At 30.8% G+C, this 26,376-nt stretch overlaps 1 protein-coding gene across 2 annotated transcripts in view; it reads right to left on the bottom strand.

Annotated features, from left to right (window-relative positions):
- Positions 1-26,376, bottom strand: part of LOC129956876 (uncharacterized) — a 101,479-nt gene that overhangs the window by 8,304 nt on the left and 66,799 nt on the right. Inside the window, exons 3-8 of one of the 2 annotated variants that reach the window (XM_056068854.1) lie at positions 15,993-16,126; positions 14,101-14,209; positions 11,525-11,874; positions 5,585-5,720; positions 3,854-3,987; positions 1,460-1,556 (exon numbers count right to left, since the gene is read on the bottom strand). In XM_056068854.1, the coding sequence (XP_055924829.1) occupies positions 1,460-1,556; positions 3,854-3,987; positions 5,585-5,720; positions 11,525-11,874; positions 14,101-14,209; positions 15,993-16,126 (960 nt within the window). The remainder of the gene's footprint in view (positions 1-1,459; positions 1,557-3,853; positions 3,988-5,584; positions 5,721-11,524; positions 11,875-14,100; positions 14,210-15,992; positions 16,127-26,376) is intronic. The other variant, XM_056068855.1, reaches the window with a different exon arrangement.

The raw sequence follows: 26,376 nt of genomic DNA, 5'->3' as shown, positions 1-26,376 counted from the left end.
CTCTCATAAACAGAGTTTTTTTCTCTGGCTTTTTTTTAGTTTAGTTATATTGACGTCCCGTTTTAAAGCAACTTTAGGGCTATTTTGGGGACGGACGTCATAAATTTGAACCACTGCCAGATGACAAAGAAGACACCTGAGCAGGCACCACCCCTTCTCCAAACGTCCGCATAACGCCAGTGAAAGGACATTTGGTCTTGATGAATTTAATGTACACCAGACCTGCTTACGCAGTATTTCTACGGTGGAACCTTCTGGTCCCAAAGCTGAGATCTTACCACCAGGCAACCGCGGTCCCTCTCTAAATATAACTCAATAGTTAGTTTCTAAATTGTCAGAAGCATTTCTAATCGAAAAAATGCTTTAAATAATAAAAAGAATCATATTTTTCATTGTTTGAGTCAATAAATGTATTAGCGAAACGATTGAAATCTAAACTCTGGTGTATTACCTGGTCTTATCAGTCATAGTTTACATAAAGTATATCAGATACACTAATCTTTTAAACAAAGTAAATTTAGCAGATACGCGGCTGAGAAGTAGAAACTTTTGAATGTTTAACTTCGATTTACTCCATCAAGGGAATCAATTTTTGTACAAGAAATGAAGAAAGAGTGTCGTATTTCTAAATTGCGATATAAGAACAAAGGCATTTTTCCCTTCAATGATTTTACTACGAGATTCTGATAGGGATTTCTTTGACACATGTCGAATTGGACAAGGGAATCTTAGGCATCTTTAAAAGAATGTTTGTAAACATTAAGGGTCTTTATCCCTTCGTTCTTGGTGTAGGAATGACGGAGTCGTCAGTTTTGTTAAGCGCGTGTAGAATTAAATAATAATAATAAAAAAAAGTGGGAATTTGGATTAGAAAATAAGAGAACATCTTAGAATGAAATTAACATGGACTAATTTAAGATAAAAATTGGGAAATTAATTAGAATTTAAATACCGAGATATCATTACACACATCTTTATTATAAGTATAAATAAAGATGACCATTGTTAAACTATATTTTTCATATAAAGTTAAATAGAGAAAAGAACTAACTCACAAACGAATCCCCTACTCCTATCATATTAAAAAAAGTGAAACAACATTAGAACAGTTCATAAAGATAAAACTGTTTGTAACGATAAGTTTCATCCCATTGTAGAACAAAGCTTCTTGCTGCTTTATTACACAATATCATGAAAGGTATCTTGTCCGTGCGTGCGACTTCCTTTTTGCTGCTCAATCTTTTTCATCGCAGCTTGAAACAACTAATCCTTCCTTATTGGCGTTTTTCACATCATCGGTCTCACTTGGCCATGTTCCAAGCACGTTCTTGTCTTGGTTTGTTTACAATATGAACTATTTCATCCGTTGTCGCTTCGTACTTGTTCACCATCAATGGCTAGCAAGTTTTTAATCGTTACAAGTTAATAAATCCCAGTTCATTTGTTCATTCTGACTCACCTGCATGCTTCGTAATTGGCACCTCCCCTAGTGTTAGAATTAAGAGCCTCGCATCTCTGCATTTCAGTCGTCTTGTAGCAATTGTTCTCCTGCCATCCTAAAAATATAGAATAAAAGCACATGAAACAAAATGAGAGCATAGATGAGGATATAAATGGAAGACATCATCTTAATTAGTTTTGTTTTTTTAGCTGAAAATAATTTTTTTTGCATGAAAAATAAAATTGATTCAATAATATGCGGATACGGTTCTGAGTTATCAGGTTATTAATAAATGACAATTTGTCATCTTTTGAGAAGTATCTTTTATTCACTCTCGTGGAACGTCATTCGGCATATCGTTAACCAGCGGGAGTTGTCTCCACAAAACTTTCTCGCATACTCTGTACTAAACCTGTCATGCCAGAGAACGTCTTGCATGGCACTGGCATACAATAGTTGCAAAATATTAACTTTTGGCGTGAATTCAGCCTTTTTACTCAATCCATTGTGTCATCCTCGGTGAGGTATTTGGCGATTAATTCTTGGAATGCGTTAATAGTATTCAAAAATCGAATCTGTGCTTTTGACATGTTTTTCTCAACCGACTGAAACAAAGTTTTGACACAAGACTACACTTGTAGTCAAAAAACCCCACACCAAATGCCATAGATTTAAGTCATTGCGTTTTTGAATAATTGCGTTTGCATGTTTCTGAAAGTTCAGATCCAAAGACAGTCAATCCTTAATTGGAATTTGCTCACAGTTTTACAAGTGTCTATGCTATAGATGTTAAATCTGTGTACCGAATGTTATCTATCTAGTCTCTTCGTTTTGTAGTTATTATGTTAAATTATATTCGAACAGCCGTCAACTTCCACTGAACAGAATTTATAAAAATTGCAAATTTGGTGTAAAGACCGTATACCAAATTTCATCCGTCTAGCTGACGTTTCCTAATTATCTTTGCCACAAACAGACATAGGGACATAATGTCCAAAATGTGTTTTACGAACTCCGGGATGCCTGAATTGTGAAGATTCGTCAAAATCTCGAGTTTGAATTTTTTTGAAGATTACTATCTCTTTACTACGTATACGAGAAAGTAAAAAAGTACTCAAAAGTGCTATTTGTAAACCTTCAGATAATTCAAAAATTTTCGAAGAGCGGTAGCTAGAAGATACCAAGCCAGGATTATAAAGAGAATAGAATAAAACATTCCAAGCAAGACCCAGAAATTTCTTCACAATGGCCAAAAACATTTGTGGTCTAGGTTTATATTTATGAAAGAGCAAGCCCCCCCCCCCTAAAGACCGGCACCTGCTTCAGTTGTTGCACTACAGCTACATTTCACCGACTGAATTCATTGTTAGACGATATTAGTTTATAAGACACAGTTTTCTTTCAATCTTACTATTAACAAAGCCTAACTTGCCGATTTCTAAAGCAAATTTATTTAAGTACCAAAAACGCATGTTGTCTAGTGTTATCTTGAGGATGAAGTTATTTATTGTGTTACTATATTTAACACTGTTTATTAGGATACTATACTTATTGTTTGCTTGTCTACTATACGTAATAGATTTTTTTTGCCATGCACCAATATCTCGCAATAGATCATTCTCTTTCATTCCACCAATAGCAAAGCATAATCGTCTGAGAATGGATAATGGACTCTGGGATGGGAAGTAAAAGGTGGCTCATTTGAATGATTCCATGACAATTTTTGCTCAAAATTATGGCAGACGATACACTTAGCATCGTGTGATATCATTCATTAAAAAAAAATGAATAATTTTCAATACTTTGAGCATTAAATCAAACAGTGCACTTGCATTTCTCTTAGCTCAATGAAATACCCTAACATCAAGGCAATTATCGAAACAAAGTCGCATAAAATAATTATAAATAATCAGTCTAAACATTTCAAATTTTCAGTCGATTCCACAAGTGAAAATCACAGATTCCTTTTTTTCTTCTTCCCATCATCTGAGCTTCAAATATTATCAACCAGCAAATCATCAATAGCATTATTCATTTTTTCCAATCAAGAAAATAGCGAGAAATCGCATGAAATGAGTTCATGACTGTAAGATGATTTTTCTATTGATTCTAGATGAATTTAGAGAAATATACATACATAGTGCTTTGTAAAAGATACGCAATAAGTAGAATTATATAAATATAATTCCGCTTATTAGGCTTATTGACAATAATTTCATTATTGCGTATGAACCTGGTTTTCGTATAAACCTGATTTTCTTATTCGAATGAATATGTTCTATTAAAGAGACAGCAGCCTATTTGGTGAGGAAAAACTACTTATAATAGTATATAAATATAGCCATAACATATACTTTTATAGTTTCCTTTCCTATAAAAGGAAACTATAAGTTTTGAATGCTTTGTACTCACTTCCGTAGGTGTCGCAGTTTCTGGAGATGAAGTCTCTGGCTCTTCGGAAGATGTCATTGTCTCGGTCTCTTTCCTCTCTGCTTACGCAATTAGATGTCTGCCACATCAAGCAGTTGAAGTCGTCGCGCGTCTTTCTGTTTAACAATTTAATAAAGAAAAATTCATTTTTAAGGTACAAGAAGAACAATTTTAAGACATATTAAACACAACAATAATAGTAAAGAGGCTGAACCATGATTATAAAATTTCCAGCTGAAACACAGCGGACTGTAGTATAATATGAATTTGCATACAGCGAAACGAAAACATTGCGACTAATTCTCAAGCTATAAATAGTCTGCTATGAATGCATGAAGTATTAGCATGTTTATAATCCATTATTTCTTGTTTGTTTAGAAAAGTACATTTATATACGTAGACTATTCAATAAAGAATGACCAATAACGAATAATTATCAGGATTTATTCCCAAAATTTGATGGTATATTTTAAAATATTCCCTATTCCATGCAATGCATTTATCCAACTTTCTTCAAACTTACATCAGGGGCTACTTTTTTTTTTTTTACAGGCACTTCAAAATCTAATTTGTAGCTTTTACCACTATTGCTGACGGGATAAATTCTTACCTCGGATGTGTTTCTTCGAATTTGTGAAAAGAATAAAAAATCGCATTGTGCTAAATCAGAGCTATAAAGAGGATGAGGAATACATAAGATGCTAATTTTTGAAAGATAATGATGCAAAATAATAGAGGATGTCCATAGCCCAATGTAATGTAACGTAAACGACGAAAAAAAAATCATTATCTAAAAACGTTCCTCACCCTCTTTAGTTCGGTTAACCGCGGTTGTAGTGCAATACTATTACAAAAAGTTCTACGCTTTCACATTTAAGACTGGGATTCATATTGCAACACTTTTAATGTTCTAGACCAGTTACCCAACACTTTTAATGCTCCAGACCAGTTTCCCAACACTTTTAATGCTCCAACACTTTTAATGCTCCAGACCAGTTTCCCAACACTTTTAATGCTCCAGACCAGTTTCCAAACTCTTTTAATCTTCTAGACTCGTTTCCCAACACTTTCAATCTACTAGACTCGTTTCCCAACACTTTCAATCTACTAGACTCGTTTCCCAACACTTTCAATCTACTAGACTCGTTTCCCAACACTTTCAATCTACTAGACTCGTTTCCCAACACTTTCAATCTACTAGACTCGTTTCCCAACACTTTCAATCTACTAGACTCGTTTCCCAACACTTTTAATCTACTAGACTCGTTTCCCAACACTTTTAATCTACTAGACTCGTTTCCCAACACTTTTAATGTTCTAGACTCGTTTCCCAACACTTTTAATCTTCTAGACTCGTTTCCCAACACTTTTAATCTACTAGACTCGTTTCCCAACACTTTTAATGTTCTAGACTCGTTTCACAACACTTTTAATGTTCGTTTTACACTTATAATATTTCAGAATTACATCCCGTAATTAGATGCAAAATAGTGATGGATTTTTATGACCTCATATAATGTAAACTTAAACAAAAAAAAAAAAATTATTATTCGAAAACGTTCCACGCCCTTTTTAGTTCAGTTAACTGGGTTTCTACTATACTTCGATTACAAAACGTTCTATGTTTTCACATTTAAGACTGGGATTCATATTGCAACACTTTTAATGCTATAATCCCGTAGTAGTAAGAACAAAACCATAAGATGCACTTACCTGCATTTCTGGGAGTCTTGGTATCCTGCCATTCTGTTGTCGATGGTCCTGGACAAGGAGTCCTTGCACTGCTGCATCCTGTACCTGTCGCAACGCTCTTGCCGACAGCAAGTGACGTCCGAGCTTCCTGCATAGTCTGATCATGAAACGCCAGTATAAGTCCATAGAGACCCTTCACCACAATTTAATTAAATACCAGGTGCCTCAAAATGACCATCAATCTCCTATTTTTCTTGACTTGGAATGGCGGGCGAAGCCCTTCAGTATGAATCTCTGTTAGTGAATATGGCTCAGTGTGTAAGGATTTTAATTTATTCGAGCAAGTGTAAAATTTCCCATCCGATTAAGTTTTTGAATCAGTCGTAATTTAATGATATGCACTTAATAAAATCTATGCTCATTGTATGAATGTATTTTTCAACTGTTGCAAAAGCGCCGTGCAATGCACACTCAATGAAATTAGTATTTATTGTTAGTGTTATTCAATTGTTGCAAAAGGGCACTGTGGTACTTATATAAAGGGGTCTGTATTTATTAAGTCAATGTATTTTTCAGTTGCCGCAGATGAACCGATTGATGCACATTTAGAGAGATATATAATATTATTCAATGCATTTTCCAATTGCTGCAAACGTCCTAGTGATGCGGATTTAGATATATATTTATATATATTAAGCTAACATATTAATATATAATGTAAACCCTGACACTCACTTAGCAAGATCTATGCTTATTATGGCAATGCATTTTCCAGCTAATCTTAAATGTGGCGCGAGGTTACACGTAGCGAGATACTTACTAAGCTAACTAAAATTCAGTTGTCGCAGATGTATTGTATCATGTGAACTGAGTAAAGCATGCTTATCATGTCAATTCATTGTCCAGGTATTGCAAATTTATCATGAAGGCAAACTTTGGATTCTATGAACTCACCCCTCATGAAACAATACTTAGTTGAGACGGTTTTATTACAAACATCATCAGAGTATGGCATACTTATGATATCTGTTCACTTTGAGATAATATTGGAGCAGAGGAACAATTCAAAAAGCAAATATTAGATAGTAGTTAAAACACAAAGACCAATAGGATATTAGAAACCAAGATGGGACAGACTGAGTTCCTGTAAAGCGACGTTTCCGAAGATTAATTTATTTTGAAGACTGGCTTCTATCTGGAAGATCATATATCATTTGTTTTGATATGTAACGAAATGTGGAATCCGGATTAAGTTCTCCTTCTCTTACAGTTAAACTTAATAATTTTTTTTCTGATAGCTTCTTTTGTTTGATGTGAATTGAAGTGAATTGACTTCCTAAATTAAAATGTTTCAATAATAAATAAATATTGAAATAGACAATTAACCAGAGGAGGGGGTCGAGGAAATGGAAGATAAAAACAGGCGTGGGACTAATAGCCACATAAAAAAAAAGAAATATTTATAATATTTGTATTTATGAAATTAATAGGAAACTACGAAAATGATAAATTCGTTTGCTAATGAATATAACAGGAGGTGAGAAATCTTCAAATGTCTACAGATCCAAATGTCAGCATAGTATGCAAACATATCACAAGCATGGAACAAAGAAACAAACAAAAAATAAAAAATAGCTTCATAAACCCATGAATTGTGCCAAGTACCAAAGAGTAAAATAAATACGATTAATTGATAAAAAATGATTGATTGATTGATTAATTGAAATATGATTAATTATGCAAAATGAATAAATTCGATCCCGAAAAACTTGAAATCCGCGTTTTCGCGGAAATGTGTCACTTCTGAATGTGGGTTAGTAAGTACAGGCAATACCAAGAATATCTATTATAATAAAACAATAAAAGAATGTCAGATAAACAAATAGTTAGAAATTTGCACATATCAACGTAAAGTTATCTATAACTTTCTTGCACAAAAAATCAGATAAAATCACGTAATAGCACGTTCAGATTTGAAGGATTATATTTGCTGAGAATAGGCACCATTATTGAAAATACCTCTTGACAATTTTATATTTATTTATTTAACTCACCAGTTTCACATGCCCATATAAGGTAAAAGGAACATGGAAACAACAAGGTTAATGCAATATATCATAAATTATAACAGATTTTTGAAAAATATAAAGTGAAATCAAACTCAAAATACAGAACACTAACACAGAAATAATACAAAATAAAAAAAAGAATGAAAAATAACGAAACAGATATATAATCCTCAAGAACTGAAATCCAAACTCAATAATTTGATTGCAGATTTTTCTTGATATTTTACAGCATCCTCTGACCCTTACTGAAGAATTCTTTATTATTTAGAACATTCCAATTCAATTATTTGCATCATTATAAGGCAAACATTACTATTTATTCAATAACTATCAATATATTTGAATCCCGTCTACCATAACCAAGCTCTTGCTCAGAAAAACTCTCAGTTCCCTTCAAGATCTTTCTCGCACAAATTCAAACTACTGCATCCTCTTGTCTAGTTTTTATCGACTGTGGATAACAGCGTTACCGAGCTGTATGAACCACTCACCTTTTATCTACCTATAAAATATTTGATGAGAAAAAAAAATCATTTCTACTTTTTTGGTATGAGTGCACATACTCTAACGGAACAAAACATAAAATGTGGCGTTTACTTTTTTCCCCATAAACATAAAGCAAAAATGAGTTATATCACTTATATTCTACGCAAGACATCCTTGGGAATCTGGGAATATCTATTTTTAGACATGTTTAGCACATCATAATTATCTTTCTAGTTATGTGTCACAACGATTTTATTCTTCGGAAACCAACAGAGCGTCAACCAGGGTCTAAGTAATTTTTTTTAAAAAGAAAGCTAAAATGTGGTATTTTTTCAGAAGATTGCGATCATATCAAGGCACTTGGTACATGAATTTAACCATATAACAGAGGATATCCAAGAGTTTCGTTTTACGTGAAACGTTTAAAGTTGTACCAAAAATACGAAACAAAGTTTTTTGCAGTATTTTATTGTAAATAAGTTATCACACTTAACTATATGTTTACTAACCCAATAGTTATTTTCTAAACTGTTAGAGATATAAATATTTCTAATTAAAATGCTCTAAATGATTTAAGTAGTTCTATTTTATGTTGCTTCATTCCGATAAATATATTTCTGGAAAATTTCGATGTCTAAATTTTTTTGTAGTATTACTTCTTTCTTTATAAAATATTTTTGACACTAACATTCTAAAAAAAACCCCAACATATTTACACTTTCTGCAATTAGAATTGGTGATGACAAAACTGCGAATAATAAAGCCTTAAATGTCACTATTTCAAAATATTTAATGCCATCTGGTGGAAGATCCAACAATCAAATGAAGGCATTTCCTCAAGATGGCCATTGATTAGTTTAAAATTTGAAGGGGGAAAAAACGAAGCTTCATAATTCGGTCAACTTTGATCGTTAAAGAGAGGAATTTATTTGCTAGTGAGTCAAGAATATTTATACTTACATATGATGGTTTAGAAATTAACTATTGGGTCATAATTGGTCATATATATATCAACGCAAGAGCAAAAAATCAAGACACTGCTTGAAGACTTTATTTTTTCTCATAGATTTTCTGACATTTAAAATATTTTAAACTATAATGAGATTGATATACAAAATGAATAGTTTTTATTATTAATTTCAAGAAATAATAATCTTATATTTATAATAAAAAAGAGCTTTTCAATCAAGGGTCTTCATAAATATGAATATAAACACAAAAATCTAAAAAGTTTATTTTTTATTGTCTAAAAACTGTAGGATATCCTCTGTTATAAAATATTATTACTAAAAAAGCATTTAGATATATTAGCACATGAAATACAAATTGATAAAACTGATTTTTATCACAAAATATATTTTTATTATACATATGGGCGTCTATTTCAACACGTTTATTTTTTTAAATTGTTATCCGTAATAATAATAATACGAATCTGTTTATTCGGATATTAAAGCACACCGTTGATGAAAGAAGTATTTATAGTGTGTGCATCTTGGTGATTACAAAATATTTAGCATTATTCTTTAATATGTGATTATTTCCTTTAAAATATCGAGCATGATAATAGATTTTGCCCAAAACAAAATTTCATGAGATAAAATTCTTTTTTTTTTTTTTTTGGATTTAAAATATGCCAAAATACAATAAGCAATGAAATAGAAAAGGACTGGAAAGTTCGCATTAAGTAAGAATCATAAGGGTGATAACGATTAATTTCTGTTTTATCGATATCCAATGATATTCATACTTGCAGGTTATCTTCGATAAAAAATTAAAAATTGGTAGAGGAATAGATAATTTCCATTTCTAAAAACCATTTCAGGTATTTATTTCCCTTGTCATACTCTAAATGATTATGCTTTGTGAAAACAGATATTTTTTTATTTATTTTAATTTCCAACACACTTCTTTGCGATTCGGAATAAGTTCTGTAATCCTAATTCTGCTAGATAGCTGGAACTTTTTTCATAGGAGTCTTCTTTGTAACTTACTGGGCTTGTTTAAAATACTTAGTATAACAGAATAATTTAAATATTATATCAAAGTAACTAATACTGTCTAAAAAAAATCTAAAACCCAATTCAAATTTTAAATACAAGTATACAAGAAAACACAATAAAATAAAATTTTGGCTGAAATATCAATACATAGCAACCTCATGACTAATCAAGTTCTAATAAGTCTACTGGCACAAGATATTTTAGAATATTCTGAGTGGCAGCAATACTGCGGGAATATCGTAACTATACCGTAGACTATTTTGTGCTAATAGGAATTACGTGTGTACGATTTCAAATGTCCAACCATTTCTAAATGACAGACAATATTGTGAGAGTATCGTAACGATATTGTAGACCGTTTTGTGCCATCTGGGATTACATTTGTGATTCAAAGTCTACTCCAAATATCAAATACAAGTACTCTTTTACATCTCCTGATTCTACTCAATAAGAGGCATTTCAAATTTCTTACCATTTTTCTAAGTGGCAGATAATATTTGAAAATATAGTAACGATATTGTCGACCATTTTGTGCTAATAAAGATTACATTGGAGACGAAAAGTCTACACCAAATACAAGTATTCTTTTATATCTTGTAATTCTAATCAATTAAAGGCATTTCAGATTTCTTACCGTTTTTGAGGAGCAGACAATATTGTGAGAATACCGTAACGATGCTGCAGACCATTTTGTACTAATAGGAATTAAATTTGAAGCTCAAAGTCTACCCCAAAAACAAGCATATCTTGTAATTCTAATCAATTAAAGGCATTTCAGATTTCTTACAGTTTTTGAGGGGCAGACAATATTGTGAGAATACCGTAACGATGCTGCAGACCATTTTGTACTAATAGGAATTAAATTTGAAGCTCAAAGTCTACCCCAAAAACAAGCATATCTTGTAATTCTAATCAATTAAAGGCATTTCAGATTTCTTACAGTTTTTGAGGGGCAAACAATATTATGAGAATACCGTAACGATGCTGCAGACCATTTTGTACTAATAGGAATTAAATTTGAAGCTCAAAGTCTACCCCAAAAACAAGCATATCTTGTAATTCTAATCAATTAAAGACATTTCAGATTTCTTACTGGTTTTAAGGGGCAAACAATATTATGAGAATACCGTAACGATGCTGCAGACCATTTTGTACTAAAAGGAATTAAATTTGAGGCTCAAAGTCTACCCCCAAAACAAGCATTCTTTCATATCTTGTAATTCTAATCAATTAAAGGCATTTCAAATTTCTAACCATTTCTAAATGACGGATAATATTGTGAGAATATTGTAGTGATATTGTAGACCATTTTGTACTAAAATCGATTACATTTGAAGCTCAAAGTCTGCCACTAATACAAGCATTCTAATCCTAATCAATTACAGGTGTTGCAGATTACTCACCGTTCCTTCCATATCCATTGTTGTATGATCCTCCACTTGGGTATCTGTCATGGCTGTCCCGGTTCATGTCATATCTGTCCCTGCCTCTGTCATTACCGTATCCCCCTCTTCCATAACTGTCCCTCTCTCTGTCATTGCTGAAACGATCGGAATTTCCGCCGTATCTTCCGGAGTCGTACCTCCTGTCGTCCCTGGTCCTGTCGTAATCAGAAGAGGAGGTGCGGTCGCCGCAATTCCAGGCCAGATCCTGGGCACTGTCCACCAGATACTGCCCAAGGAGGCGGTCATCGTCTGGATGGCACCTGCTGCGTATTGTGTCCATCACGCAGTCATAGAACAGGTTGTACTTTCTGAAAATATCGAAAAATTTGAATTAATGGTTGAAAATAGTCCAAGTGTTTTCTGAAATTGCTTCTTAAGAATATGAAAAGGCTTAACTTAGAAATAAAGGAGAATTTAAAACATAACTGCTGTTTAATTATCTTGTTTCTAAATCTCATTTATAACGTGAAAATACTTTTAGATTGCCATATTTGAAAATTTATTTTTAGAATATCGATGCAGAAATGGCCAAAGACATTCAACAATGCAGATTACTGGATACAGGGCTATCAAATTTTGTAATTAGCTCACTTTTAATTAATTAAAAATCAATCAAAATTTTAATACATTTCATTAATTATATTATAGCATAAAATCCATATTTTCATCACTTTAAAATTAAAATCAAACAGCCTTTAGATTCAAAGCAATTTTATTTTACCTTTTTCGCATAATTAATTCTTAGTTTTTAATAAATTCTTCAAAACTGGTTTTTAACATACTTTATAATAATTCTTTTCATTGTTGTAATGAAATTCTGATTGTTTCATTAAATTGAAAGAATTCGCGTGTTTTTGCCAATGTCGAAGTTATGGGTTTTAAAAAATGCATAGAAAATCCCTAGAAACAGATCTAAAAATGTTTTCGTATCCTGTTTCTAAAGAAGTAAACGGCTTGGAAAACATCTGCAGTAAGGTTTGTGATTTACGATCGAACTTCCCATCCGTTTGTTCTATTGAGGCGTGAAAATCTTTTCTGCAACTGTACTTTCTCTCCAGCTTTGGTGTGTGAAATAGTTCGACCGAATCTTTGATTTCCTTTTTGGAAACTATAAAAATCATGAATAGAGGAATTGTTTTGATTTGCCAATTTAGAAGTAGTGTTATGGAATGCTTGAACTCATAGTTCTTAACCTCTGGACATTATAGTTGAATAAGGTAATTGCATGATAATGAGACTACTTAGTAATGGAATGCTTTCTGGAGGAAAGAAGCTGAAATCATAGTATCTAAAGTATATTATAGTATATTTGATACATGTACATGTACAAATGTATTTGTACATGTTAATATTGTACATAGTATAGTATATTTGATCAAATATCACTATAAATTTTTTTTCCTAGAAATGAAATGGGAAAGTCAATTCATGAGATACTACAATCACGTGATGACCATAGCTACGCATACCATCTAATATATAAGTACATCATGGTCTATATTACACACAGAACATACGCCTAATCTTTTACAATATATTACAACATTGTCTTTATATTTTGAGAATAAATCTCAAAATTAACAAGTAAAAATATGAGAAGTTTATTCAAAGATCAAAGGCCCAACAACATTTTAAAAAATTTCCACGCTAACAGTCTTAAGTTGTTAAAAGTAAGGACGGGTTATGAAATAGCGAGAGCCCGCGATTTCTTAGAAGCCTCGCAACTTTGAGAAACTAGTTATTTATGTTTTTCATTCATATACTAGCCGTCTTTAGCAACCAGCTTTTTCTCCTGACTTAACTTTCTTGACTATTAAATATATTAAACTGGAATGTATTTATTTGAAATTTTATCTTATTATTTGCTAATATTGTAGAATCTGTATTTAATGGAATTAATCTACTCAAAATTAATGAGTGTACAACTTAAAAAAATGTATGTATGACGAAATAAAAGTTGAACTAATGATCCTAATTAATAGTTAATGCCTAAAGAAAGTGATTTTTTAAATGTAAACTTTAGTGAACAATGAATTGAATTCATGGAACCATGGAATTAATTTAAATTATTCATATCATTAAAAATATTATTTTTCATTGTGTTTCAAATTAAAATTTTAAAATTATTAAAATTAGGAGAGAAATGAAACTGATGTGATTTTTTTTAAAAGTATGAGTGTTAAGGTATTGAATTTTTTTTTCTTTTGGGGTAATATTTTCAGATCGCATAGATGTAAAGCACCAAAAACTTATTTAACTTTCAACTGATTTATATTTCAATTAACTGTGGACATTCAAAAATTCGCAGTTACTATCCTTTCTCTTGAATAGCAGGTGTGTTAAACTTTATCATTCAAGAACAAAACCTGTAAACTTCAATAAGAGACAAAACAAAGGAGGATCTTTTATGTATAAAGATATTTAAAATGCTTCAAAAAATCTTGGTACAAGCTGTACAAAACTTCTAAAATATTGTATAATATCTTTGAGCTAGTAGGGTTTAATGCCCCGTCTATTATCCAGAGTAGTCTTACCTGCACGTCTCTGGATTGTAGGAGGCGTACTGCGTTCCGCCCAGTGGAAAGGAGCTTTCGCAGGTCTTCATACCCTCGCCCACATAGCAGGAGCTGTCCCGCCAGCTGGCTGTAAAAGAAAAATGCGATTGCAATGATTTTTTCAGATCAAATTTCACTCTTTGGTGCAGAAAGCATGTATAAAATGCTTGCAAACATGAGTGCATTCATTTTATCATTTTTTTTTTCCTCCCCATGCATACATTTTCACTTATTACAAAATATACTTTGGCAACGAATTGAAATGGTAGCACAGACCAAGTAAGCTAAGTTTAAGTTTATGTGGTTTCAAAAGAAATTATTATAAAAGCGAGGCTTATCTCTAAAGCACATTACAAAATAAATAATAACGAGAAGAGTAAAGTTAATGTACATTTTTCCAAACACATAGCACTTCTCTGTTGTATTTTCCCGATTTAGGAAATATATTGTTTCCAAAATACATCCGAATTAATTTGCAATAATCACTAATTTGACAGAATAACATACAGAGACATATTCCGATTCATAAACAAAAATAATATCTATTGCTATTAAGCATATATGAACATGGAAATAATTTCATATTCTGATTTCCAAATTATTTCAAACATGGCTGGCAAAAATTTGAAAGATTCAGGCACTCCAATTTCATTGATATCAAAAATCTGAGCAGCACTTGATCTCGATAATTTCCATTTGATTATGGTTAGGTATAGTTCTATACTTATGGGGGGGGTGTGAATGAAAGAAAAAGAATATTTTCCTTCTAAAGATTTAAAAATTGCAAATCTAGTTACGTACATCTATGTTTACTGAGCAGCTGGGTGAAAAATCAATTTCAAAATTTCAACTTTATGAACATGAAGTAAGTCATGTTAGAAAAAAAGTTATCTCGATTGCAACTCCAGTTGCATATGGTTCGATATTGAGTCTGTGTCTATGATTTAAATGAAAGAAAACAAAGAAAACTATCCTTCCAAAGACAGTCGCCAAAATTTCAAATATTTCTTTCAAATTTTATCAGATATATCTCTGTTTGCTGAAAGCTAAGAGATAAATGAATTTCAAAATTCTGTTTTTACAAACCTAACGCAAATGATGTCACAAAAAAAAAAAAAAATTGCAAGAGTACTAAATCTCCATCAATCACATTCGCATATGGTTAAAAATTGTTTTTTTATTAAAAAAAAATGGTTTAAATGAAAAAAAAAATAAAAAAAAATTGTTCTTTCAAAAATAGTTGTCAATGCTTCAAACCTTGTTTTAAATTTTGTCAGAAGCAGCTATGTTTGCTAAACAGCTGGATGAAAAACCAATTTCAAAATTCTATTTTTACAAATATGAAGCAATGCAGTGTCGGGAAAAAAATTACAACAGCAAAGTATCTCAAGTACTTCCATTTGCACAATGATTAAATATTGTTTCTGTACCTATGGCGTAAATGTAAGAAAACAAAAAAATTTATCTTTCCAAAAATAGTTGCGAAAATGTCAAATCCTTCTTTCAAATTTTGTCACATGCAGCTATGTTTCTAAGCAGCTAGGTAAAAAAAAAAAAAAAAAAAAAAAAAAACAATTTCAAAATTTCAATTGCACAAATATGAAGCAAGCAATATTGGAGAGAAAAAAAAATTAACAACACTGTATCGATAAGCCTACACCAACGATGTGCTTCGCGCACGGTGTTGGGGTGGTAACTCCGTACCTCAATGTATCGATAAGCCAAGTTTAAAATAGTTTTATTTCAAGCAATAAATTAAATTAATCTTTCGATGAAATAATAGCTAGGAAAGTAATTTGGATGCTTATTCGACCAGAACAGGTAGCGACACTTTAATGGAACTTCAGGGCGAGAATACAATGGTTGCTTACCTCCGGCAGAGTCGCATCCATCCCTGATATACCTCATGGCATTTCTCAGGGTATCTCCATTACGGTTGCGGTCAGTTTCGCTAGTTACACACCTTGTCTCACGCAGAAGGCAATTAAAGTCATCACGCACGTTCCTGTGAAACAAAACAAAGAAATTAGATTTATTATCATCGTTAATTGATGACATGAAAAATGCATTCATTTACAAGATGAGAGATGCACATTAATGATAGATTCATAAACTGTCACTATTTCCTTTGTTTGATTGGCTATTTATTTTGAATTGTATTATGAGATTCTCATTAATAAAAGAGCGGTAAGCTCTTGCAAGTTTTTTTATTGCCTTTTAACTTATAAATAATGCAAATTGAAAAATAGGTTGAAAATAATTGTATTACACATGTAGGAAGAAATTATGCTTATGAAAAAGCCCACGAAAATTGCATAAAAGGAAGAACAATTCTTACAACATTAAAATGAAAGAAAGAATGATTTCAACACTAATCAGTTTGTTAGAAATTGCAGCATTACAAAGATTAGGTGGCGCTGCAAGCAATCCTGTAGAGCCGTAAATAATTTCCTTGTTTTTCCTTCAATCAAGATGTGTGATAGTGAAATTATCAAACAATAAATAACGTGACGTGCCAGCTGTAGGAAGTGAATCGTTTTTGCACTTCGTCAACAGATTTTGGAAATGAAAATTAAGTTTGTTTCTTTTATACAGGATTTTTTAAAGACATAGTAAATTAGAAAGCTGAGATTATTCAGTTTATGAAAATTTAAATATGGCTTTTCAATAATGGAATATGGAGAAGCGTTTAAAAAAATGATTCGCTCAAAGAATATATAAAAGGATTTGAAGATATTTTGACAGAAGGCGCAAACATTCTTTACTTTTTGTCACTAAAAATACTCTTACTTTTTCATATTAATATTATCTGAAATAACTTATTAAGAGCAAATTGGATTGCAAATTGAATCTGATAATTTTTATTCTGGGATTTTCTTTAGTAATCTTCTAAAAACAAATAATTTTAAAAATCTTGCACTTACACAAATGCAGTTGGTGCGCCAACATTACTTTCGAAAGAGCATTTTAAACGCATTTCAATGGATAATTTAATTTCTTACATTTTCGTATACGAAGGAAAATAAAGTAGTTATTTATCATTAAAAAAATCCCTCAAAATTTCATAGAATGTTCGTTTTTTAGACTACCGTGAGTCGAAAATCATTTATGGAATTACAATTGTCTGTGGACATGATAGCTCGAAAACGAAACAGTATGTGGTCTTTTTAATAAAACTGTAAATTTCTTTAAAATTGGATTAGTTCAAAATCTCTTGCTGGATGACAGGCTTCCCAGCAAGAACATCAGCTTTCTGAATAAACGTTTGCAGATAATTCTCCTGAAGCTCAAATTCTCAGACAAAATGAAATTGGTCATATTTGTCCCGCTTACAAATTCTCTGAGCAAGATTCAAGAATTTTGCATTAATAAGGCCCTCACTTGGTATGTCTCGACGATCGAAACCTGATAGAATATTCTTCATTCTCCGTTGACATTTGTATTTCTTTGAAGTGGTTGTGTCATATTTTTATCTGAAAGATACCCCTCACACACACACACAGAGAGAGAGAGAGAGACAGAGACAGAGATTCGCTTCCGAAGGCTTATGAAATTTGCAGTAACGTTATTCAGCTTCTAAATTTCTTTTCAAAATTGAACATTTCAATGATGATGTCTTAAATGTCCTAAATCAGCAGATGTCTGCTGGCTATCATAAAAATCAGGCATATAGGCAGAAAAAAATTCAGGCATATATAGAAGAGTCGCCTCATACTTGCATCAAAACACACTTTCTGGTTTCATTTGTTTACGCATAAGTAACTGTGTTTGAATACTTTTTGAAGAAATCTAATAAATAGATTTATAGTGCATTATAATTATTTTAAATACTCGTCAAAAATAATTCCCTTTAATAAAAAAATAAAAAAAAATGAGATTTTAAGAGTGCACAAAACATGTACTTCTGATTTAAATTGTTACAATAATCGAAATTTTCTCTCGGCACCTGCTGTACATCTGCATGTCAAGTGAAATTACAAATGTGATATTAATTAACATATATAGAGATTTGTAATTAAATATATAAATTTGATAAATGTTAAGGAAATATTTTAAATCAAATTTATTCTTTAATTTTTGTTTGATGATACGACGAACGATTTTTTTATAACACTTTCATGCTTTGTAAACAACTGCAGTCTTAATTACAATTGAAAAAATATATTTATTGTAACATATTTATATATAACAAATAATTTAATTATATATAACAAATAATTCATTTATATATAACAATTAATTTATTGTAACATATATAACAAAATATGTTACAATAAATATATTTTTTCAATTGTAATTAAGACTGCAGTTGTTTACAAAGCATGAAAGTGTTATAAAAAAATCGTTCGTCGTATCATCAAACAAAAATTAAAGAATAAATTTGATTTAAAATATTTCCTTAACATTTATCAAATTTATATATTTAATTACAAATCTCTATATATGTTAATTAATATCACATTTGTAATTTCACTTGACATGCAGATGTACAGCAGGTGCCGAGAGAAAATTTCGATTATTTATGGTTTCGAAGAATGTTTTCCCGACCCTAAATACGTCAAAAATGGAAAAAAGTATAAAAGTTTATGCATTATTAAAAATAACCCTGAATCATCATTTCTAACAAAAACAGCAATAACATATGAATGATATCTTTGTTAGATAAAACCAACTGTTATGTAAATAGGTCTTGCCAACCTTTCATCAACAAGTCTGAATTATTTGAATTGCAAAATAGCAGCTGAAGGTCAAGGTAAAAAAGGACATTAGATGATTGTTGTGAGAGATTTTTCTAGAATATTTGTTTCCGGTTTTGATGCTATAAAAAAAGATGCTTTTTTTTTGTTCTTTTTTTATGAATTAAAAGTATTTGAGAACTTTACATGAATTCATTTCTAATTCCCGGTTTGAGCTCATTTCTTAAGTTCGAAATCTAAACAAAATTATTAGGTAATTAAAACTCTATAAACCTCTTTAACAGCAGAAAGCTTTCTTTAAAAAAAATTCTTTGGTGATATAAGGTTAAGTCCACATTCGTTATCTTTGCTGCTTTTTGAATTAGAAAACAAATTGTACATTTGCCACATAAACACTTTCCTTTTTTTTCTTTTTGAATTCATTTCTACGAATTAAAAAAGAACTTAAATTGTTTCACAGAAATTCGTTGAAGCATAAAGAAACAGACTTATATCCAAATATGCAGAAATCAAAAATCGAATTAAAATGCATGATTAATCTTTATATAGAAATATAATGCTATTTAAAAAAAAAAAAAAAAGAGCTAGCAATATGACAACAAACAAAAAAAATGAAAACTGCTTTTTCAGAAAGGATATTTTTATCTATAAAATATGCGGTTTAAGATATGTGGTTAAGACTTAAATTAATATTAATAATAAAAAAAAATCTGGCTTTGTAAAATTATTCGATTTTTTCATTCACGTCTAGGTCGTTGTTTTATTCTTTTTAAATAAAATCAATTTAATTTTATCTTTCGTCTTGTTTCACTTTTTTAATTATATGTTTCGCTATTAGTTGGGAAAAAAAAACATTCTTCAAATTTTCAGACGTATCTCTTAATGAAGTTTTGCCATTTAAAACAATTGTAAAACTAATCAGTATTTCACAATTTTTATATTCTTGCATGGTTTATTTCTAAAATCTAATTCAGTCCTCTATACGTGAACCATTCAAAAACATGCATTATCCCGCACCAGTTATTATTAGAAATACTCTACTGCACAGCTTTTATTTGCCTACACACGCTGATTTAAATATGCTTACATTTTTCTGTGAATCATCGGAAAACGCTGCAATTGAAGTTAGCTTCATTCTAAGGAATATGGTACAAAGTGTGTTGCCATTCCTGATAAATTTTATATTTCCTGTTTATTTTCATTTTAGAGTTTGCGTCGCATCTTATTCCAGCTTGGAATCTGGCAACGCAGTTTTGAATTAAATGGAATTATGTCGTGTTTATTTTAACAAAAGAAATTTTTACTTTAAATGTTCATCAATTGATCAATGTTTGATCAATTGTTTTCAACATTAAATGTTTGATCAAACAATCAAATGATTGTTTCAACATCAAATGTTTGATCAATTTCAGTCTATTTCGTCTATAAATACTCTGATCAATTTCTATCATTCATATGTAAATAGCCTCATGAAACTATCTTTTGTTGTGAAAAAATAAATTGATACTAAAACGAAAGTAAGAGGTTCAAGTCATAATAGCCTGTATCTGAAAATATTGCCATATTAATGCGTGTAAACGGGAGTATGAATCAGTCTTTCAAAATACATGTACTATAATTCTAATATGTTGACCTAATATAATGTTCACCTGTAATTACAGGAATATATTATTATTTATTAAAAAGCTTTTAATAAAAGCAATGATATATTGATATTTGGATCATAATGTACAGAAACCTTTGAAATAATGGACCATAATGTAAAAAAGGAATTATATTTATGTTTGGATCTTGGTATCACTAGAAAAGTGGTTTAAGATATTTTGAACAATATATTACTTATAGAGAGAAAGTATTCCTTATCTGTCTATAAGTATTATATTATTTATTTTGCTACTTAGATAATTATTTATCTAAGTTAAGAAGAATACTTATAGATAGATAAAGTATTCGTTCAGTTATCTATCTATATTCTATCTGAAGCGTTCAGAAATTTTATCTATTATTATGCTGCAGCAATGCTCAGATGCAAAAACTCAGATAATGCTAGTTTTTCCCAAGTATATAAGTATTTCCCAACAGAAGCGAAAATTCTTGTTCAATATAGTGCCAATATAAAGTCAATTAACAGGAGGGCAACTTTCAGTAAATAAATGTTCATTTAGTAAAGACAAATAAGAATTCCAGTTGTATATTTGTACTAGAAAACTGTAGAGGTATGATCAAATTAGTAATACTGTGGATTTCAAAATATTTTATTTATTAGAAAAAAAAACTTGTGTAATGTGTTTACCTACGTACTTTCATTCCGAAATATAACATTATATGACACTATCATTTCTCGACAAAATCCACATAAAAGAAATGTGAATGAAAGTTTTTTTTAATTTTCTAATCAGGTATATAATTAGAATATAGCCTCTTCGCTTGATGAAAGATAACGTCTATATTTAAGATATAGGTTTCAAATTTCCAATTTTAAGATAAGTTTCAATTTCATTAACATCACTTATGAGCAGTTTTTCTGGCACATATATATTCTTTATATTAATTTGCTGGATATATTCAAGAAAATACCCCGAACTAGCCAGTGGTCATGTCAAAGAGCAACCCAATCTAGCTGGAAGGAACAAATGACACTTGATGATATTGGGCACTTGCAAATAACAGAGGGCCCTCTACAGAAAACGCAGATTGGTCGAGAGAAAAAAAAAAACATTATATTTTACATTACACATTAACTTGTGAAACATTGAAAATTTTATTAAATGCATTAAACGTGCGTTAACTTTTTACATTAGGAGAGAACTAAAGAAAAGAGCTTTGACAAAACGTCCTTAATAGAAGATTTAAATGACTGGAATTTTTAAAGATCATTCGACTTCAAGAGACATCCAATTTCTTGGCCATCTGAGTCTGTGTTCTTGCCATAGTGAACAGACTTTGATCATATGATTTATAAAGCAGTCTTCAGTGCCACAATGACAAGTCAAACTTTGGTCAAAGAAATGGCTTTGATGTACAGAAAATACACCATACTCATTTTTGTTGAATGTTGGTTTATAAAATAATTTCTTTGCTGAAAACAACTATATTCAAGCAAGTTTTTAATTTCAAAAAAATGTCGTCCCACTTAATGCAACCAAGATTTAACAATGGAGGCTCCATAAAAATTTTCTATAAAAAAAAACATTGCTTTAAAAAATATCAAAATTTCGACCAATGCATTTAAATTTTGATTCTAACACTGGAAAATGCATATTTAAAAAGAACTGGAAAAAAAATGAGTTTGATGTCCGCTTGAATAAATACGGAAAACCTGCTATAAAAAGTTAAATTCTTCAGTTGAAGTTCAAGTACAGAAACAAAAAAAGAAAGGAAGAACAAAGTTCATCGTAGTTTGATTTTTAATTGTAATAAAGCAAAGCTAAAAGAAGTAATTATCACGTAAAAAAATAAATAAATCGCCAATGCATGATGAGCACGTGTCTTTTCTGTGAGATTAAAACTCTCTTCAGAGACAAAAATAAGAAAGGACATCGAGTCTCATCAGACTTTCTCTTAAGAAAATGGTATTTGAAGATAGCTATCAAACAAAAAAAGCCTTTCCACAGACAAACAAAAGATTTTGTTTGGCCTTGGGCCTACCGGACCGTGAAGGCTGTTGCAGTGGCCCACTTTCACCACACTGCCGCGAGTGGCGCTGTAGTGGGGTTGCAGGAAAGCAGGATAAGTATATGGAATTGGTATAATAGTGTATTTTGTAAAGAAAATAATGACATAAATACTGAATCATTAGGGATAAAAGTTATTTTCTTTTGTATCTGCCGTTTTTTGTAGCCAGAGAGGTTGATTGTTGCGCCTGTATTCCAACAATTTCAGAGCCCATTCGGAAAAAGCAATGTCTAGTTTTTTGCAAAATTGGGGGGGGGGATAATATCCATGCACCGCTAATATTCAAAAACTGATCATAGCTCAAAAAATGCCAGTTTAAATCGTTGGTAATTACCAATTTTGGTGTGAAATCAAAACTCTAATACGGATATCTTTCAAGCGAAGTGTTTCTATTAAATTATTTAAGAGATTTTTTTAATCCTTAAATATTTCGAAAATAAGAGAAATTTCCAATGAACACCTCATTAATTTTGATGACAAAATCTTTTTCCTGACAGTTTCACTAAGGATCGATTTCTTCACACAACTTATCATGATTCATAATTTTAACGTCACACTGGCTTAACTTTTTAATTTGATCTCTTGTGAGGTGGCGCTATAGTCGGCAGAGAATGCAATGCTAAATGACTTGAGATTAGCGTCTATTACGCAGTGATATCACTATCGCTTTCCTCATTACTATTAATTAAAATAAAAAATTAAAAGAATTTTAAGTAATTTTTAATTCGCATTTTGAAATGATATTCACTTGTACATTAATAAACCGAGGATTGAAATTTCACCTAAAAGTGCATAAGCATCATGACTTCAGTCAAAATGTATAAACGGGTAGACATCTTGTGTTTTCCTTTTATTAAAAGACAGAGAGACGGAAATGTTGATTTAAGCAAACACTATTAAATTTAATTGCTTATGCTTTGAATTCGATTATCCATGTTAAAAAATTTACAAATATACTAATATATAATTTCATTTACAAATCGATTTCTTTTTCAATAATGTATCGATAATCCGGTTCTTGAATTATTTTTTTATAAACACTAAAACATTTGTTTTATATCTTCCTTTGCTGATTTCTTTTTTCTTTGTATGCGGTATTTCTTCTTTCTTCTTTCGTTTTGTATCTTCCTTTGCTTCTTTGATTGGACAACAAATTTTTTAAAAAAAATTGATTTCTAAAAAATGAGTGTCGGTTTTTCTTTATTTTGATTTCATATGTGGATACAACATTGTTTGAAGAAACATGAGTAAACACATTGTACGATTTTAAACACTATTCGCAATATTGTGGAATACGCGATAACATATATACTGAGTAATAGATTAATGCCACACCATATTGTGCAAATTGTAATTTTCAATATTGTGCTCTGAGCTATGCTAATTGGATGAGAGACGAAAGTAATTAGACAGATTTCACGCATTAACATTGTATTCGATCTAGGGAAGAATTGGCTTGAAAATGTTCGATTATACAAGATACGTCTTTTTAATAGTCTATTAATCAGAAAAGCATTCAGTAACCCAAGAAAGATTACTGTTATTGAATACCTGTTAAAGCAGATAAAAACAAGAATTATCCCCAGGAAAAAAAAAAAATCCTTTCAAAGCAAGTGTTTGATAGGAACATAAAAGAAACAATGCTTGGTACATTCCATAAATACTCATTCAAACTGGTAGTTATTTAACAATTTGAGGATAACTGTAGTCTAAATTGATAATGTGTAGTCTAAAACGTATTGTCCTCAGGACAACAAACTTTTCTATTCACAAGAAAGTGCTTGGAATATATTCGCGATAACATGAGACGGAAATTGCTTACAGCCTGTTTTTTAAATGATAGGTAAAAGAAGAGAAACATATACTAATTCGTAAAATAAAATAATGAGTGTTTTTCGAAACTGGGATTACATATAATCGTTTTCGCATTTCATTTACCATTTCCCCTAAAACGTTTCCATTGCATAAAATAATTATTTGATTGACAAATGCCGAAAGAAAGTAAATAAGAAGGTAATATGGAATTTGAATTTTGTCACTAATAATTCAAATGAGTATTTACGTACTATTGCAATCATGTCAACTTCCAGGATAATTCACCAAATTGGCAACCTCGAATTCGCACGTGTCTAAAGCACTGAAGTGGGAACTTCAATACTGGCGACATTGAATTTTATCGCCAATATGGTTGCGATAATATATAAATACCTTCAATTATAACAATTATTACAGCCCATTTGAATGATGGAATTGTAATCGAGTTAGATGATTACACAGTTAAAATCAAACTATTTTAGATAATTATCTACAGTTGATTAGTACTACCTTGGCAATATGACTGAATTAATGACCCTTCGATTGTAATCATATTTGTAACTGACAAAAACAGGATAGTTGTATATTGTTATTAGAAAGAGAGCGAATACATATGGGGGAATGATAACAGCCAGTTTTAGAACTAAAAATAAAGTACTATAGAATGCAAGTTACGATGTATAAACTAAGTTTCTAGTTCGTTTTTAAATATTTAATAAATATTTTAGTTTCATATTTGCTTAAAAGAAACAGCTATTCAATTATTTAATTGAATAGCTGAATACATAAAAAAAATAACACAATGAAATTTTTATAATGTGATAATATTGATGCCAATAATTGTATTATGAGAAACTAATTGACTGATCCTAGGTATCTATTTTCTCCCATATCCATGGCACAAAATATGTCTATATATTTGTATATCCAAATTATCGTTATTATTATATAGTTTTAATTCATTAACTTTTATCATCATGGAGACAATTTTTAAAAACTGATAGTATTGAATGCGATGCAATTTATACAGAGAAATAATCGTTTTAAATAAGCAAATTATTATGTAATTACAACTGTAACTGCTTATGTATTCAAGGAGACAAAATACATCTGTCCAGAACACAGCCTCTTTAATTATTACACCTTGAAGTACGTAGAAATTGACGTCACCAAGAAAAAGAATATTCAAAGAGAAATTTACGCGGAAGCTTCAGTTACGGCAACAAAAATAAATTTTCAGTAGCAAGTGTAAACAACCCCAGCTTACTCAAGCGGAACATATCATTTTCCAGCAAAGCGGTTTCAAACAGTTTTTCAACCCGTACTTTTCACGTTTCAAGCGATCTGTAATGATACTGGTGAAATCATAACGGCTATTTGCTCCGTTGAGTTTTAACATTAAGGTCGATTTTCATACATATAATTTAGCGCCTTTTTGATATAAAAAAATGCTGGGAATTTGTTTAATTCGAGCTCTCGAATTCGTGCTTTCACGGTTTCATTATTTATGGGTTTAATGACAAAATAGGTAGTTCCCGATTATTTTTTTATACGAATTCCGCGGAGTGTACAAAATGTCCGATTTAATCATAGCCCAATACCTCATTCAGAAACCCTCAGAAATATATACTTCGATTTGAAATGATGCTTTAAATTATGTAAAAAGTTATATTTTATGTTGTTTGAATCAACAAAGGTACTTTTGAAAAAATTAAGATGCCTAAGTTTTAATACAGCTCACTAGCGCTAAATACCTTGTACCTTCAGTAAAATATTTTTCATACCCTACCATTTTAAACAAATTCAAAAACTGCACAAAATTGCTTAAAAGCCACATGCCAAACTTCATCGGCCTATTATCAACGCCTTTTTTAATAACCATGTTCACATATAGACAGATATAATTAACAAGCATAACTTCGCAATTATAACCTTATAAACTTAAAAACAATGTACTTACTACAGTTAAACAGTTACTTAAACAGTGTAATGGGCATAAAGTGAGAGACGCATCGGAATACGGTCCTGAACTACTTATCGCTGGGACTATTGTCCAAATTGATTCAAC

The sequence above is a fragment of the Argiope bruennichi genome, chromosome 11 (assembly GCF_947563725.1).
Source record: "Argiope bruennichi chromosome 11, qqArgBrue1.1, whole genome shotgun sequence".
Lineage (NCBI taxonomy): Eukaryota > Metazoa > Arthropoda > Arachnida > Araneae > Araneidae > Argiope > Argiope bruennichi.
Note: the sequence above shows the minus strand (reverse complement) of the source record. Positions and strands in the feature narration are given on the sequence as shown.